The 15,577-nt window shown below is 45.4% G+C and overlaps 1 protein-coding gene across 1 annotated transcript in view; it reads left to right on the plus strand.

The window, feature by feature from the left end:
* Positions 1 to 15,053, plus strand: part of ZNF592 (zinc finger protein 592) — a 32,153-nt gene extending 17,100 nt beyond the window's left edge. Inside the window, exons 3-8 of the mRNA XM_008631247.2 lie at positions 3,376 to 3,552; positions 4,323 to 4,482; positions 7,119 to 7,397; positions 8,452 to 8,564; positions 11,952 to 12,087; positions 13,289 to 15,053. Coding sequence (XP_008629469.1) covers positions 3,376 to 3,552; positions 4,323 to 4,482; positions 7,119 to 7,397; positions 8,452 to 8,564; positions 11,952 to 12,087; positions 13,289 to 13,798 — 1,375 coding nt within the window. The 3' untranslated portion in view covers positions 13,799 to 15,053. The remainder of the gene's footprint in view (positions 1 to 3,375; positions 3,553 to 4,322; positions 4,483 to 7,118; positions 7,398 to 8,451; positions 8,565 to 11,951; positions 12,088 to 13,288) is intronic.
* The last annotated feature ends 524 nt before the right edge of the window (positions 15,054 to 15,577 follow it).

Below are 15,577 nucleotides of genomic sequence, written 5' to 3' on the forward strand. Positions count from 1 at the left end.
AGCACAGCTTTAAACACATGATGATTTGCTTGGGACATGAGACTGGGTATCTTTTGAGTTTGCTTTAAGTTCTGTTTTTTCTCTTGGTTGCCATTAAATACTCTGAGATTTCAAACAAACAGGGCAATTTCTGTTCTTGGAGCTGTTCTTTTAAGATGTCTGCAGATTCAGGAAGCTCTGCTGTGTGGTTTGGTCTGAATCACACCGAGGTTTTCAAGGGCTTTTTCTTTCAACCGTGAAGACAAGAGGCACATAACAAACTGATTCTGAGTTTAATTATATACAGATAAGGTTTTTTAATGTGGGATCTGATTTGAGGAGACCCAGCCCACAACAAAGAATTAATTCCATCACATATTAAATGGCTGTGACACTGGGGCTGTTTGAAAATTAATTAATCCGGGAAGGAGGAAGGCTGGAGGAAAAATGTTTTCCCTGAGATGGAAAAATGGGAATGGAGTAGATGTCAGAAAATTAACTTGGGTTTGGTGTAGTTCTTGGGACTTCAGTGGCACCTGGGAATCAGCAATGAGAACTTCTGTCTGTCTACAGATGTCGTTAGCAGATACCTGCTTGCTGTGCCAGGGACATTAATGAAGATCTAAACAAAGGCAAAGCTCACAAATTATACTTATGGGTTTTTTAGCTTTACCCAGCTTCTCTAAAAGCTGAATTTCTTTAACTGCTCCTCTAATTCACATCTGCTGAAGCTCATCTGTGAAAGCTGAGTCCACTAGACAGGTGAATGTCTGGCTGTGCCATCCTTGTTATCCTGCCTGTCTCTGCTGCAGGGCTGATGTCACTGACATTGTTGAAAACAGAAGAGATAAATTTTGGTTGCAGAGCCATATCTAGATAATCTGTGGCACCTGCCCTGTAGTCACAGAGTGACTTTAATCTTTTTTTTCACGTTTCTTACTTGCAGAGCCAAAAAGCTGAGGAACTCTTTGAATCCCCCCAGGATGAGCATGACTCTTGCTGCTTCTCTTTATGTTCCTGTTTTTCTTGATTTTCTGGAGCATAGATTTGGTTTTGGTCTTGTGATAAGTGCTTATTCTGTCTCCTTTTCTGCTAATACCCCAATGCTTTCAATTAAATTTGGGGTATGGTTGTTTTATTTGGAGTTGAGTCATGGCTAGTGATTGCACTGAAAATGAGAATAGTCTTCTACAGTTAGAAATGAAACTCAGCAAGATTGTTCTTAATGCTCCTTTCTTCTTGGCTCCAAGTGTCACCTTGCCCACTTTTTCCAAGCCCCTTCCAGCTGTCCCCACCAATTTGGGGCTCATTTTTCTGCTTGGTGCCATTTAGAGAATTGAGAGGCTGGAAGGTGATGGCATAGGAAACATTCAGAGGGTTAAGACAACATCTTGTAGCTGTTATCTCCTCTCACAGGATGCTTTCCAGGACTTCTAGCCACCCCTCCTTGCCCTGAGGGATCCAAGAGTGCTGGGGATGATAGTGGAATTTGTAATTTGCAAGAATTACATGGCAAGCCTCTTGACATCTCCATCCACTTTGTTCAGCTAATTAGTTTATCAGACCTTGTCCTTCTGGCACTGGGATTCTTAATTACAAAGTGGCTGTTGCTTAGACTTCCATTTACTGTAAATTAAATTAACCTGTGATCATTTGACCCGAGTTAGTGCTTGTTTTGATCCTCATTCTTAATGAAGTACTTCCCAAGATCAAGTGTCAGGCAGAACCATCTCTTGTTAGTTCTGGGAGTGTTTGTGGAGAAAGCCCATTGGATATTCCTGGATGTACCAGTCATTCCTTACTGCCAGGATTAGTATTTGTTCTTCCATTTATACTTGGGGAATTTATTCTTCCATAATAATGTGGTTCCTGGTCTTACTGTACTAGAATTGCCTCTCTCCCCCTGTCTCATGTGCTTGAGGATCAGGCTTGAAGGCAGAGCTACCCCAGCAGAATGTTTTCATGCTTCCCCAAAGGTGACACCAGCTTCTGTCACTGCTTCACTTTCGAAATTTAAGAAAACAGCAGTTCTGTGTTTTCTTAAAAGTCTGGGGGAGAGGGTTTGGCTCCTTTAGGCTGGCTTCTGCCTAATGATCTTTTGAAGTGTAACTTCAAAGCCTGGGCTTGTTTCCTAAACGCTGTTGGGAGGCTGGTTCGGAGGGAAGGGTATTCCAGCAGCTTGTTTGTTTTTGATACGGGCTTGGAGCTGCTCCAGTGCGCGATAGCTGGGGTCCATCTGCAGCAGCAGCGCCGAGCGCGCGGCCCCGAACGCGCCGTGGGCACACACGGCCCTCAGAATGAAGGGAGAACCTGTTCATAAGGTGAGGAGCTTGTCCCTTGTGCATCTCACATCCCACAGGCACAAGGTTGGCCCTTGCATTGGCAGGCTGGGCTCGCCTGCTCTAGCATCTGTACGTGCAGTGCTGGCTTAAGCAGAGTTCCACTGGTGTCATTTTGATGGAATACCCTTGGGAGAGGCTGTTCTGGTCCCAGATCAGCAGAGGTGCACCTATGGGATGGCAAACCCTGCAGCTGCTCTGCTCGAGGCAGGTGAGGGCAGGTGGCTGCATCCTCACATGCCCTTCTAAGTTGGAGCATGGCATCTCTCAGAGCACAGCAGGTAGATCTGGGGAGGAGTGTTAAATGAAGTAAGGTTGCTGGTTGTTGCCATCTTGTGGGAATATCAGGTGTGTGTCTGGAGGAGAGGTGGGCTGGGACCAGAGGGGTGGCCCTGCTCTCCTCTTGGCCTTGTTTTCAGCTGCCGAGAAGAATCCTTTTCTCCTTTCTCTCTCTCTTCCCTGAGCACCCAGGCAGCCCTTCCAAACAAGCACTTTCCAGGCAGCATCTGCATCTTAATGATTTTAATGAGCTTTATCAGTTCCTCGGGTGTTTCTGTTGCTGTTTTCAGTATCTTTGCTGTTGCTGTTGCGATTTTCTGGAGCTCAGTGGAGTAGCAGTTGCTGAAGATTTCTGACTGGATATTCGTGCTCTTTATTTTGTACTGGGGACTAACTGGTATTTGTGCTGCTTTCTGCCACAGGGAGATCTCATCAGGTACTTTTACTTTAGTCCTTCACTTGTGCCTGTGCTGGAATTGGCTTTCACAGGTACAGGGCTGGCATTCTGTTGAACCACATCTTTATTCTTTTTGGGTTGTTTTAGTCTCTGAAGGTTTCTTTTATAGGTCTTGTTTGCTTGTTGCTAACATTTAGCTGTGAGTTTTGCCCCAAATTCCTGTATCTTATTCCTCCTTGACTCTTCTACATTAATATGGAAGAGATTGAACTGATTGAACCAAGGACCCACTGCAGCCTGGTCCTTCCATCTGTGCCGTTCCAGGGGTGTGATGGAAGCGATGCTGTGGCTGTAACTCAGCTCTTTGTCATCCCTCCCCAGGTGCATCCATTGTGGAGTTGTCTTCATGACCCTCGCCATGCTCAAAGTGCACATCCATGAGAAACACTGCGAAGTCTTCCACAAGTGTTCTTTTTGCCCGAAGGCCTTCAAGTCTGCCGACAGCACCATGGCTCACATGGCCAGCCAGCACCCAACAGAGCCTCACAAGACTACTCAGTAAGTGTTTTGGCTTTATCTCTTCTTCTCCTTCGCTGGGTGGCTCCAAGATTCCCCCTTTCACTCAGGTTTTTTTCTGGTTTTGGCTTCTGTCCTTGTATAAGATGATCCATTGCTTTGTCTGCCAGCAGGGGTCTGCTCCAAACCAGAGCATGCTATCCTTGGTACAAACACAGTCTCCTGGGTAGGAGAGGACTTTGGGCAGGGAAGAACTAAACATCCATAAAAGGAACTTAATTGTCACCTCTTTGTCCAGCAGGCCCACAGTGGCACCTCTGGGTAGATGGCTCCAGGGCAGCTGCTGCATCTGGCACTCAAAGGGAAGAGGAGAGTTATCCCAGGCAGTGTTGCCCCCAAAAATCACTAGAGAGAAGCCTCCTGATTTTTCCACTCTGTAGCTTTTCCCTCCAAGGCTTGAGCTGGTGCCAAAAATCTGTGCTTTAAGGGAGGAACTATGGAAAGGTGGGATTGAAAGCAGTGTGTAGCTGGCTGGTATGCTTTGTGTTTGCTCCCATCTGTGCTCACACACACTGGAGTTATGCATATGCATAGAAGTAAACTTATTTTTAGCAAGCTGTGGTATGTGCCTGAGGCATTCTGTTGTTCTTCCCAGTTGAGTTAGTGGTTCAACTGCCCACGTGGGTGTGTGTTGACAATACATGGAGAGCACAGCCCTCCTCAGAAGTCCATCCCTTTCTGGAGTTGCTGAGATAACTTTTTCCATTGTCTTGAGGCAGAGAGACTGAATTTACTTTCTTTAATTGTTTCAGGGTGATCTACAAATGCTCTTGCGAGATGGTCTTTAACAAGAAGAAGCTGCTCCAAGAGCACTTCCTGCAGAACACCAGCAAGTTGTTAGTGGGAGTGTTTAAGTGCCCACAGTGTCAGCTGGTGTATATGCAGAAGCAGCAGCTAATGCAGCACGTTAAGGTAGGTGACTCCCTCCCTTACTGGTGCAAGATCCTGTGTTTTGAGTTCACAGAGAATTTACATCAACCATGTGAGGCAAGTGGTTGAAGAAGTGGAAGATTCTTGAGGAATATCTTAGTGGAAAATATACACTACAGTGATTTACAGGATCTGGAAATGTCAGTGGAGTGGTTTGTGTTAGTTGGCTTAATGCAGGCAGTTCCTCTCATCTAGATGCATTTTAGCTGTATGACAAAAACTTGTTTTTACAGGTAAATCTGTTTGATTTTTTAGCTCTTCTGTTTTCCTAGAACCACAGAAACACAGACTGGTTTGGGTTGGAAGGGACCTTAAAGCCCATTTCATTCTACCCCCTGCAGGGACACCTTCCTCTATCCCAGGTTGCTCCAGGCCATGTCCAATGTGGCCTTGAACACTTCCAGGGATGGGGAGTCCCCAGCCTCTTAAACTGAAAGAAAGTAATTAAATTCATGTGGCAGCTTTATCTTTGGTTGGGAGACAGGAACAATTAATCTCTGCCCACAGTGTTACTGAATTTATATAGTGAAAGCTGCATCTACCATTTTGGGTGCTCACCTGAAGAGCTTTGGCCCCTTTGCAGCTGCCCCAGAGGGAGGTCACATGGCATTTAACAGCCTGATTCCGTGCTGCTCTGAACCACACCGGACTGCACGAGGGGACTGGCAAAGGCAGAAGTGCTTACCCTGGAGGTGCCAGCCTTACAGGTCTGATTACCCCATCCATGTAAAAGTGCCACATTTTTCTGTAATCTTGCTCAGGATATTTTTAAGTTCAGTGTTCAACAACACTCCATGGAAATCCTGTTGGAAGATTTCTCAGTGGCATTCTGAAGAAGGAGCTTGCAGTCTTCTTTCCCTTTGATTAGGAAAAAAAAAAGGATTCTTTTTTTTTTTAATCAGTGACTTTATTTTTTTTATACTTACACTGCAAAAGCCAGAAGATTTGTTAGCTCATTCCTGAAAGCAAAACCCATTCAAAACTCCTTCTTTGCTCTCTCCCCCATGTCTTTAACTTGGAAATCTGGAAGTGCTTTGCATGCAGTAATGAATTACAATTTGAAGCCCTCCTGTGAAGTCAATGATTACTAATATTGGTGCATTATAGCTAGGAAAATAAAGTTGAGATTAAGGCTGGGACCTTCAAAGAGGTGTTCATCCCCAGTGCTAAAAAGCTGGAGCTGAGATACACACCTTGTGGTTCACTGTCAGATCCCACCCCAGGAACCTGCCTGCAGCAGTTTGTACACCAGCGCCCCGAGATCTTCACCACAAAGCTTTGTCTCTTAACCTCTGAGGTAATTGAAGGCTTTTTGGCTGTGGCAGGGTAGTAATTGCACCCCCCCATCTCCTCTGCAGTCACCTTCATGCAGTAGAGTTTTTAGGAAGGGCTGTCTAGCATGTGCCTACAAACAAAATAAAGAATCCATGTGCCTCCTCATCTTCCTTGGCTTTAAAGCAGGAGTTAGCTCTGCTCACTGGTATTGATTCTGCAGAGAAATCACTTCATTTTTCCATAATCCTCATTTGTTTTACCCCGGTGGTGTAACAGTGGAGTAATGGGCACTGAAACACTCCAGAGATTTCCAGGTGGGGAGAAAGGTGATGTGTCTGTGTTCCTGAGGAGGTGGCAGTGCTGTGGCTTCTGTGGTCATCAGCTGGGCCAGGTGCAAAGCACACAGACTTCTCAGCTGAGACCTTGTGTTTGGAGATTTGTTTGGTGTCTAACCCACAGAAAGACTTCCAAATGCCTGGGGCTTTTGTGTGTTGAAACTTTACCCGTTATTAATTACTGTGCACAGTTAAACCTCTAAATTAGCCTTTTGTGTGGATGAACTGTCGATGTTCCTAATGGGAGTTTCTTGAGGTTTCTTTGGTATGTTGCTGTTTTACTTGCTTTTGCTTTCCCACAGCTCTTCATTTTTAGATTATTTTCCTTCTGTTCGATTTTCTTTGTTAAAATAACTTTTTGGTGGACTTTGGATTTTGGCGTGTTGAATAACCGAAGAGCCTGGAGCCATATTCCTTATAAGGCTGGTTCCTGGCTTTATGCTTGGTCTTCTATGTCAGGAGCAAAGTTTTGAACAGTGAAAAATGTAAATATCAATAGATGGAGAGGAATTGAAGGAAATAGACTTGGAGAAACTTAAAACATTTTCTCTTCCAATCCCTTGAGCAAAGATTAAGCAGCTTTGGAGCCCCCAGGATACCAGCAAACATTTCATTCAGAGCTTACCAAAGCTCTGTGTTTTTAGAGCTTAGGCTCTTGAAATAATGACAATTAAAATTTCTCTTCCATTACATCTTCCCTGTTTAACCAGAGTTCCCAGGCCTTATCCAAAATGCTAAACAGGCAGCACCAAGGAGCGGCTGTTGTCATGTAGGAAACAGAAACAGAAGCTTCATGTTTCTTGGGAAAATCTCTTGTCAGGGAAAGCACTGCAGCAGCTTCTAGGAGAAATGGGAAAACATGCAGGAGCAAGACAACAACGCATTGTTTGGCCAGTGGGGATTTAAATTAGGTATTGAAATAGTAAATAGTGTTCCTTAATAAATAAGGGTGTGAAATATGAATTGTATGTAAATGTTATGTGCATTTCCACTATTACTGTTATACAGGGTGTTCATGGAGTCCCCCAAAATCCTGAAGAGCTCTCAAACTTCCAGCACAAGTCTGAGAAGGCTTCAAGGAACCAGGTTCATACCTCACCAAAGGAGCTTTTGGTAGCCAACGGGACTTCTCACTCTCCTCTGATGAGGAAAGACATGAGGGTGGAAGGACACAATCCTGAATCCAAGTCCAGACTGAGAAGAACTGGTTGGACTTGCAAGGAATGTTCACAGTGGATCCCTGATCGGGAAACCTATGTGTCCCACATGAAGAGAAATCATGGAAGGGTAAGGACTTGGATGAAACACTTGAGCTAGGGAACTGGGGAAGAGCACCAGGCTCCTGCATTCTAGGCCCCTTTGCAGGGCTGTCGGTACAAGAGCTGCAAATCTCAATTTTTTGTGGGTTTCATCCAGCTCAAGCTTTGCATTGCCTTGACCTACTTCTGTCAAGCTAATCCTTGTCGCTGGCAGAACATGGGCCAAGATGCTGTGTGCAGCCAGATTTCTCAGTACTTTGGCATCAGGGCTTCTTGTTTGATACCCTGAGTCACCCAGCCATGAATGGGAATTGGGATCATGGTGTTTGAGTCCTTCTAACTTGATTTGGGGTGGGCTGGGGTGTCCCACTTGATCATGTCCTCACTTCAGGAGAAGAAGATGAGGGCAGACTGAGAATGCTGATTTTTCTCATTTGAATTCCACAGAAGTAGGAAATTGGGCAAATATTTCAGTTTAATACATACACATAATAATTAAACAAGTCTAAGACTTTAACTGGAATGTGCATGCAGGTTATACGAAGGGCTGTAGGAAAATTTTGGAGGAGGCTGTAACAGGCTGGGCAGACTTTTGTAGGGGGATGTAGATATCATACATGGATAACAGGAGGGCCCGTGTGATGCTTTTTAGCAGATGGGCCTTTTCTTGTGCTGAATTATGAGGAGTGAGAAGGGTAAGTGGATTTTTACTTCCCTGGGGTCTTGCTGCCTTCTGGGGCCAAAGGGACCTTCCACTGAGTGAATTCTGCACGGGGTCCAGCAGTGAAATGAACCCACAGGAGAAGCATATATGCAATTCCTAATAAAAAAAATCAATAAAATCAAGCATGTGCTTTAAGTAGTCCTGGTTTTATAAGATCAGTGCTGGTATTACCCAGCTGTTGCGCTGAATCGAAGTGGGATCTCAAAATCTCAGTGATCTCTATCAGTGGAATTACGTATTATGGAAGGGATTTTTTTGCATCTGAGAAGTAATGTCCAGGTGAAGAGCATGGGAATTAGAATCCAGTCAGTGCCTTCCCTGTCCCTGCTGTTCAAAGCTGTTCCTCTTTTCCTGCCAGTCCGTGAAGAGATACCCCTGTCGCCAGTGCGAGCGCTCGTTCAATGCCTCCAACAGCCTGCGCAGACACATCCGCAATAACCACGACACAGCAAAGAAAGTCTACACTTGCTGGTACGTACCCAAGGCCACTTTGCAAACTGCTTTTCAGCAGCAGTCTAATCCTTCAAGTTTGGAAGTTTTAACAGCTTGTGTCTGCTGCTCCTGTCTACTCCAGTCTGTAAGTTACTGAGTGAAAGTGAGGAGAGGAATGTGTTAAACATAAGAGACTTAGTGGCTAAAATAAGACCTTGCTTTTGACTGCTCAGTGAATGTCCTTTGGAAACTTAAGGGAAGGTGTGATTTGAGATCTGCAGGTGCAAAATGAGATTTACTTTGTGCATCGTTGTGAAACAGCCAATAAAATACTGGGCCAGTCTTTCACTGCTTTGTGGTTGGTGTGGTTATGCATCACTCTTGTGCCTTCTCCTTGGGTGCAAAAGGTGTGTAAAATCCTAATGAACCAGGTCTTGCGGTGGCTTTGCAAGGGCAGAACTGACTGCACAGGCTGCAGGGCAATGGAGAATTAATCTTGCTGGAATTGCTTGGGAAGTCACGCCTCAAAGTTGGAAAATGGATCTGAAGACTTCAGACCAGTTATGTAAATCAGTGGTGAATGAAAATCATTGCTGGTGAACATGTTTTAACTGTGGATACAATCTCAGTTCAGGACAAAGCCCAATGCTTATGAATCTGCCTCTAACTGCTACAGAGAAAGTTGTATGCTGAGCAACCATGCAACATTCCTTCCTGTCTCATTCCGAGACATCCTTTTGAGACGGGATTAAAGCACATTTGGATTGAAAAAGAAGTTTGCAGTGATGTAGGTTGGGGGATATTTCAAATTTATCTAAAATTTTGGTTTAATGCAAGAGTTTCTGACATTTGTTGTCACTTCACTGCACTCAAGTTGCTAAAACCTCATCTGAAGAGTACAAGTACATTCCTCAAGTACTGTATTTTTTTGGGCTATCTAGTGAGCCACAATAGCTTTTAGTAAATGGATGCAGCATAGGCATTACCACTGGGAATACATTCCTGAAACATTTTTTCATCCAGGACTTCTAAACTTTCCATTTCTTATAACTGCTCTGACCTGGAACGTCTGGAGGAGATGAAATGGGTGCTCCCATTGTGCTTCATTCAGCTTGAAGTTCATGGGTGATAGTCTTTGGTGTACATTCACCTGATCTGTGTAAATCTGTTCTATCTGGATCAGTTGTTTTTAAAGTGAAATGTTTCAGGATCAAAATGAGCATAAGATGTTACTGGGAAGAAGGATTTGTGTGTGGGAATTCCTGACAGCCTAGGATATGCCAGCCTGCTGTGCATTATCTTGTTACTTTTCAGAACAACACACAACTGTGGATCCACTCGTTCACCCAAGGGGCCATGATCATGCCAGCAGAGAAGACACACCTAGAAAAGCAAGGGAATTGTGGTTGCATTTAATTCTCCAGCTTGTAGTTGCTCCTTCTCAAACTCTGTTGATGAAGTCTTAATTGCACAGTGGTTGTGCTCTCTTCAGTCATTGTAGTGGCAGACTTACTGAAATTGCAGCACTCTGCAGATGAAACCTTTTCCTTGGAATACTGTGCCAGCATCTCCAAGAGCTGCTCTTTGTTTGGATCTGATGTCTCTTGTCCTGTGTTCCATTTGATCCCTCTTAGCTTGTCCAGAGTGCTGTTCTAAAAATCTTACCATCCGGTCTCTGAATTCCTCCCTGACTCTTTTCAGCACTCTGTAAGGCATCACATGTCCGCTGCTCCTTGTTTCTTCTGCTTCTGGTGTCTCTTTTCCTTCTTCCTGTTTGGCATTTTGTATCACTCTCACCTGTTATTCTCTTCAGGGCTTTTGGTGTCTTAACTTCATGTCACCCTCTTCTCCTGGGTTTCCATGTGGAATATGAATAAAATCTGTCATGGATCTGATTACTGACTATTTTTGTGACTCCAGCATGCTTGCTTGTAGGTGACCTCCCTCTGGCTTCTAACGTTCCCAGCTGTGATTTCCCCTTTCTCCCCCTGCCCTGCTTAGGTCTCTGGCTTTGGATAAATTTGTAGGGAGAAACCAGTGCTAGAGGACTTGCTTGAACACTCTCCTGCCATGCTTGTCACTGGAGTAATTCAGGTTAGAAAAGCATCTTTCCCTGCTCACATGAAAAGAATTCTAAATAAGGGCAAATTGCAAAATACTGTGATGTATTTTGTATTTTCTTTCATAATTCACTTGGTTATTGTTGTAAGATCTTGTTCTTCTTTTCCAAGTCTTAAATACAAACTGTCTGAAACACTTGATTTTCAACATGTTTATTTTTGATAAATACCACTTAATAACCTCTCAGCTTTTCTCCACAAGGGAGAAAAATTCCATCATCATTAAATATTGATTTATCCTCTGAGCAATTCCTGTTAAAACCCAGAAGTACTCAATGAGCACGTCTGCATTTTCACATCATTGCTCACTGTTATTTAATTTCCCTCTAGTTACTGGAAGATCAGTAGGAATCTTCTTCTGTGCTTTCAGAAGATGTCTTTGTTACCCAGAGACACTTCAGCTCCTCTCTGTTGCCCTTAATCCCGTGTTGCTTCTGTCTCAGATGCAATTAGGGCACTTCAGGGGACTCTGGTGTCACTTGTCCTTGCTCAGGTCCACGTGTAGCTGATGGACCTTCACTGTGCTGTGCTGGCAGGCACCAGAACAGCACAGATACTCAGTTTTGGCTTTCTCTGTGCACTTCAGGGGGGCTGGTTTAGATGTCTGCAAGGCCTGGCACTTATTCCAGTAGATCTCAGTCACCCAGGAGCAAAGGTACAGACGGCGCATCCCCTTCACAGCTCCTTTTGAGATGTCAGCCAGCTCTGTGGCAGCTCTGGAGTTGTGCCAGGTTGGAGCATGAAGAGTTACATATAAGTGTCATGTTCATGAGTGCTTCTGCCTAGGTTGTTGGTATGAAAGTTGGAATTTCAGCAGTTCAGTAAGAATTTTAGCTGTGTTTTGGTACCTTCTGGTGGATAGGATGCTGGTTCTCCCTGGTGCTTGGGAGTGCTGAGTGCAGGACTGCGTTGTGCCACAGGCCTCCTCGGTGTCACTTGAGTCAGCAGCTCCCTCTGTGTAGGTCTCTCATGTCAGAGTCTGATTTTCTCCTGTATGTTTTCCATCCTGATCATTTATCCTCTGGCACTTGTCACAGGGGGCCTGACCCCCACTAGTCCCTACATTTATTTAGCACTGTAAAGAAGACATGCCCTAGTCTCATTCATGAGCACTGTGACAAGCTCCAAACTGTTCTAGATTTCTCTTGGGGGTAATGTTTTATTATTAAAATGATGCTTTGCTGTGTATTTTGGTAATCTAATGGTATATTACTCACCAGAGTCTGTCTCCAATGACAGCTCTTGGTTTGGCACAGTACAACGAGCAGGTCCTCTAATAAATTGTCTTCTTTTTTTTATTTCCAAGGTACTGCACAGATGAAAATCAGACATTTCCTCAGCCATTCATGCTGGAGAACCACATCAGCCTCATGCACGGCATCAAAAACCCAGACTTATCCCAGATGGCCAAAGCGAAAGCTCCAGAGAGAGACAGAGCAGAAGTAACTGATACCTATTTTCATGGAAAATTAAATGTGCAATTAAATGTACCTGGCCAGTAGCTGTTCATTTGGGGTGTTACATCAAGCCGTGGCCTTGTGCCAGTCAAGCCCTCCCATCCATAGGGCAGATTTCCTTCCCTCACTCAGTTCCATCCAGCCTGATTCCCTCTGGCAGAGTCAGGGTCAGCAGTGTGAGCGCAGCTGAGCTGCACCAGGACAACATATCTTGCATTTCTCAAGATTTGCTTGCTGTGTTTTACTGGTGTTTATTCAGTCTACTTTGTAATTTAAGTTTGTTATTACCCTTGTTTTCCCCTGGTACCCCGTTCATGACCATGGCACATTTTTCTTCTTTCTCCCTTATTTTTTCTGCTAGTTATAAAAGATTTATTTTCTGTTTTAAAATACTTGCTAGATGAGAACCTATGAGAACTGCATTTTCTTAAATAGGAATGTATAATTTTGTATAGTGTATGTAACTGTTCTACTGATTTTGTTTTGGATTGGAGTGGAGGGTTGGCTGTTTGGGCTTCTTTGCTCCATTTATTTTAAAAATACACATTTTGCATATTACCACAGGGACATATTCAAGCAAGCCATCCTCATGGGAGAAGAAACTGGAGGATTCTAAGAGGGGATGAGTTACTGGGGGATGCCACTAAGACAAAGTCTGAGTGGAGGGGAGGCTGTTCAGAGTTAAATCTGAGAAGTGTTGTCTGGGCTGATGACGACCCCTGTGTCCCCCAGCCGTCCCTCTTCTGTGGGCTCCTCCTTCCCACACCAAGTCTAACTTGTTCCCACACCAAACCAAATTTTTACCCAGAGAGGTTGTGGCTGCCCCATCCCTGGAAGTGTCCAGCACCAGGTCAGGGCTTGGAGCCACCTGGGATAGTGGAAGGTAGGGTGTGGAACTGGAAGGGCTTGAAAGTTTTTCCAACCCAAACCATTTCATGATGCCGTGATTCTAAACTATTTCCCCATCATGTTTCTGCCCAGCCAGCATCTCCCAGCGTTGCAGGACAGCAGTTGAAATCCTGTGCACCGGGTGAGGTGTTTGGGTATGGGTAGGGAAGGGAATGCACCAGGAATCCCTAGGCATGACTTCACCCTCAGGCATCTTCAGACATGCATGTGGATTTTAGCACTTACTCTTCCGTGGGTTCAAATGACAAAGTAACTTTTTAATCTTATTTTTTTTAAGGCAAAGTCTCCAAAGAGGATGGCACTGGATGAGCTGGGTCAGGGAGAGAGCACTGCAGGTTTGGATGCGCCGCCAGCCAAAAAACTGAAAGCGCCGTGGAAATGCGCAAAGTGCGGCTTTGAGACGGACATGCAGCCTGAGTTCCAGGAACACATACCTCGGCACAAGACCGACAGCTCCACCTTCCAGTGCTTGTTCTGCGGCCTGTGCTACACCTCCCACATCTCTCTGAACAGACACCTCTTCATTGTTCATAAAGTCAAAGATGAGGAGGATGAGGAGGAAGAGGAGGAGGAGGAGGAGGAAGATGAAAGGCAGAAGTTACAAATGGAGATGGGTGAGAATGGACACAAGGACTACAATGGCGAGTTGAACACTTCGGTGGAAGAGGAAAACAAATACAAAGAGTGCAAAAGTGACTCAGCTCTTTGTGAGCACAGTCAGACATGTGGCGTAGAAGGCCCCAACAGCACCTCACAGAACAATCACTCAAAGTCTCTTAAGACTTAAAAACAAGAAAAAAAAAGCCCTTTTGGTTGGTTGGGAGTTTTTTGTTAGGGGGTTTCTACTCAAACTACAGGGTGGGGATGGGGCAAATCTTTGAAATATTCTGTTGATTTCTTGGGATGGACATTGCTTTCCGTTAACTCCTATTTGTAAGGGAAATTCAAAACACAAAAAAACAAAACCAACCCTGCCATTGCATCCTAAGCACTAACTCTCTGCCAGCCCAGAGAGGTGAAAAGGGAAAGCAGGGCCAGAATCCTCGGTGGAGCTTGGCCAAATCCTGAGGATCCAGGAGCACTTTGCAGCTGTAGTTTCCTTCAGACGAGCTCTCCTCCTTCGAGTGTGCACTGCCTCAGCCTCTGCCCAGAGCCCCAGCCTTGCCTTCCCAATCTCCCTTTCTTTCTCCTTCTATTTATGGCTTCTTTTTTCTCTCCCCATCCTGCCTTTGTGTTACTCATTTTAACTCATAACACTGGCTCGGCCAAACGCACTTGTCAGGGTTGTGCTGGCTGATCCGGGATCTGCGTTACACGGGATGGGTTTGAGCTGTAAGTTGTGCTGATTATTCTTTAGTTGCCCAAATAACAACATTCTTTTCCAAAACACAGTATAATGAAATGTCTTGGACCTGAATCATCCTCAAAAGAGGATTTTGTAGCCCCAGTCCTCCTGGTGAGTACCGTGTTTAGGAGGGCCTGGTTCCCTCCGGGACATGTTGGCCATCTGTCTGTGGAGCTGCGCTGCTGGAAGCCATTCCGGGGTGGGTGCTGCCAGGCCCGGCGCTCAGTGGCTCATCCCAGTGGGAAGCTCAGATTGGCACCATCGCCAGAAAGGGATAACATCCCCCATCTCATCAGTGGGGTCAACTGGAGTGAAATTATTCTGGAACTCCTGATGTGTCAGTGCCAGGGCTCCCTGAGAGCTCGTTTTGAGGGGAGGGGAGCAGAGCACAGCCCACAGAGGCGTTGAAACCGGTGGGAGGCACCGTCCTGTGGCGCGGCAGGGGCTGGCGCTCCGTCAGTAGCTCCGTAACTCCTCTCCTGCTGCGGCTCAGCGTTACCCATCCTTTAGGAGATGTTTCTTTCCATGTAGTCACATTGACTCTCTCTTTCCTCCCTCATTTCCTGTCATACCCATGCTTTGTGTAATATAATTACCTTCTATACCATTATTTTTTTCATTCTGTTGAGCCAGAACTCCACTCGTTATTGTTTACTCTGACAATGTTTAAATAATTTAAGAACTATTTATCTCCTTGCTTGGGCTTGTCACCATCTGGTCTTGCGGTGCTTGGATGCAGCCCGTTTGGGCTGTCTGGATGTGGGATCGTGTGTTTGTTGGATGAGTAGAGTTCGGATGTGAGGTGTTGGTTGGATGTGGTGTGTCGGTAGGATGGGGAATTGGGTGGGTGGGGTGTCAGATGGGGGTGTAGATTAGATGAGATGTTGGGTGAACGGGGTGTCAGGTGGATGGGTGTCGGGTGTTGGTTGGATAAGGGTTTGGTTCAATGGGTGTTGGCCAAATGGGGTGTTCACTGGATGGGGCACTGATGGAAGAGACATCGATGGAATTGGGCATTAGTTGGATAGCTTTTGGTTGGGTGGGGCATCGCTTGCATGTGGTGTTTCAGTTGGATGGGTGATTTGTCGATAGTGGGGTGTTGGTTGGAGGGGGTGCTTTGTTGGACGTGGGGCGGCGGCTGGATGGGGGTGTGGAGCTGGATGCGGGTGTTGGGTGCGTGGGGCGCTCTCTCGGGTGCGGGTGAGCCGCGGCTCCGTTCCG

The sequence above is a fragment of the Corvus brachyrhynchos genome, unplaced genomic scaffold (genome assembly GCF_000691975.1).
Source record: "Corvus brachyrhynchos isolate BGI_N302 unplaced genomic scaffold, ASM69197v1 scaffold164, whole genome shotgun sequence".
NCBI lineage: Eukaryota > Metazoa > Chordata > Aves > Passeriformes > Corvidae > Corvus > Corvus brachyrhynchos.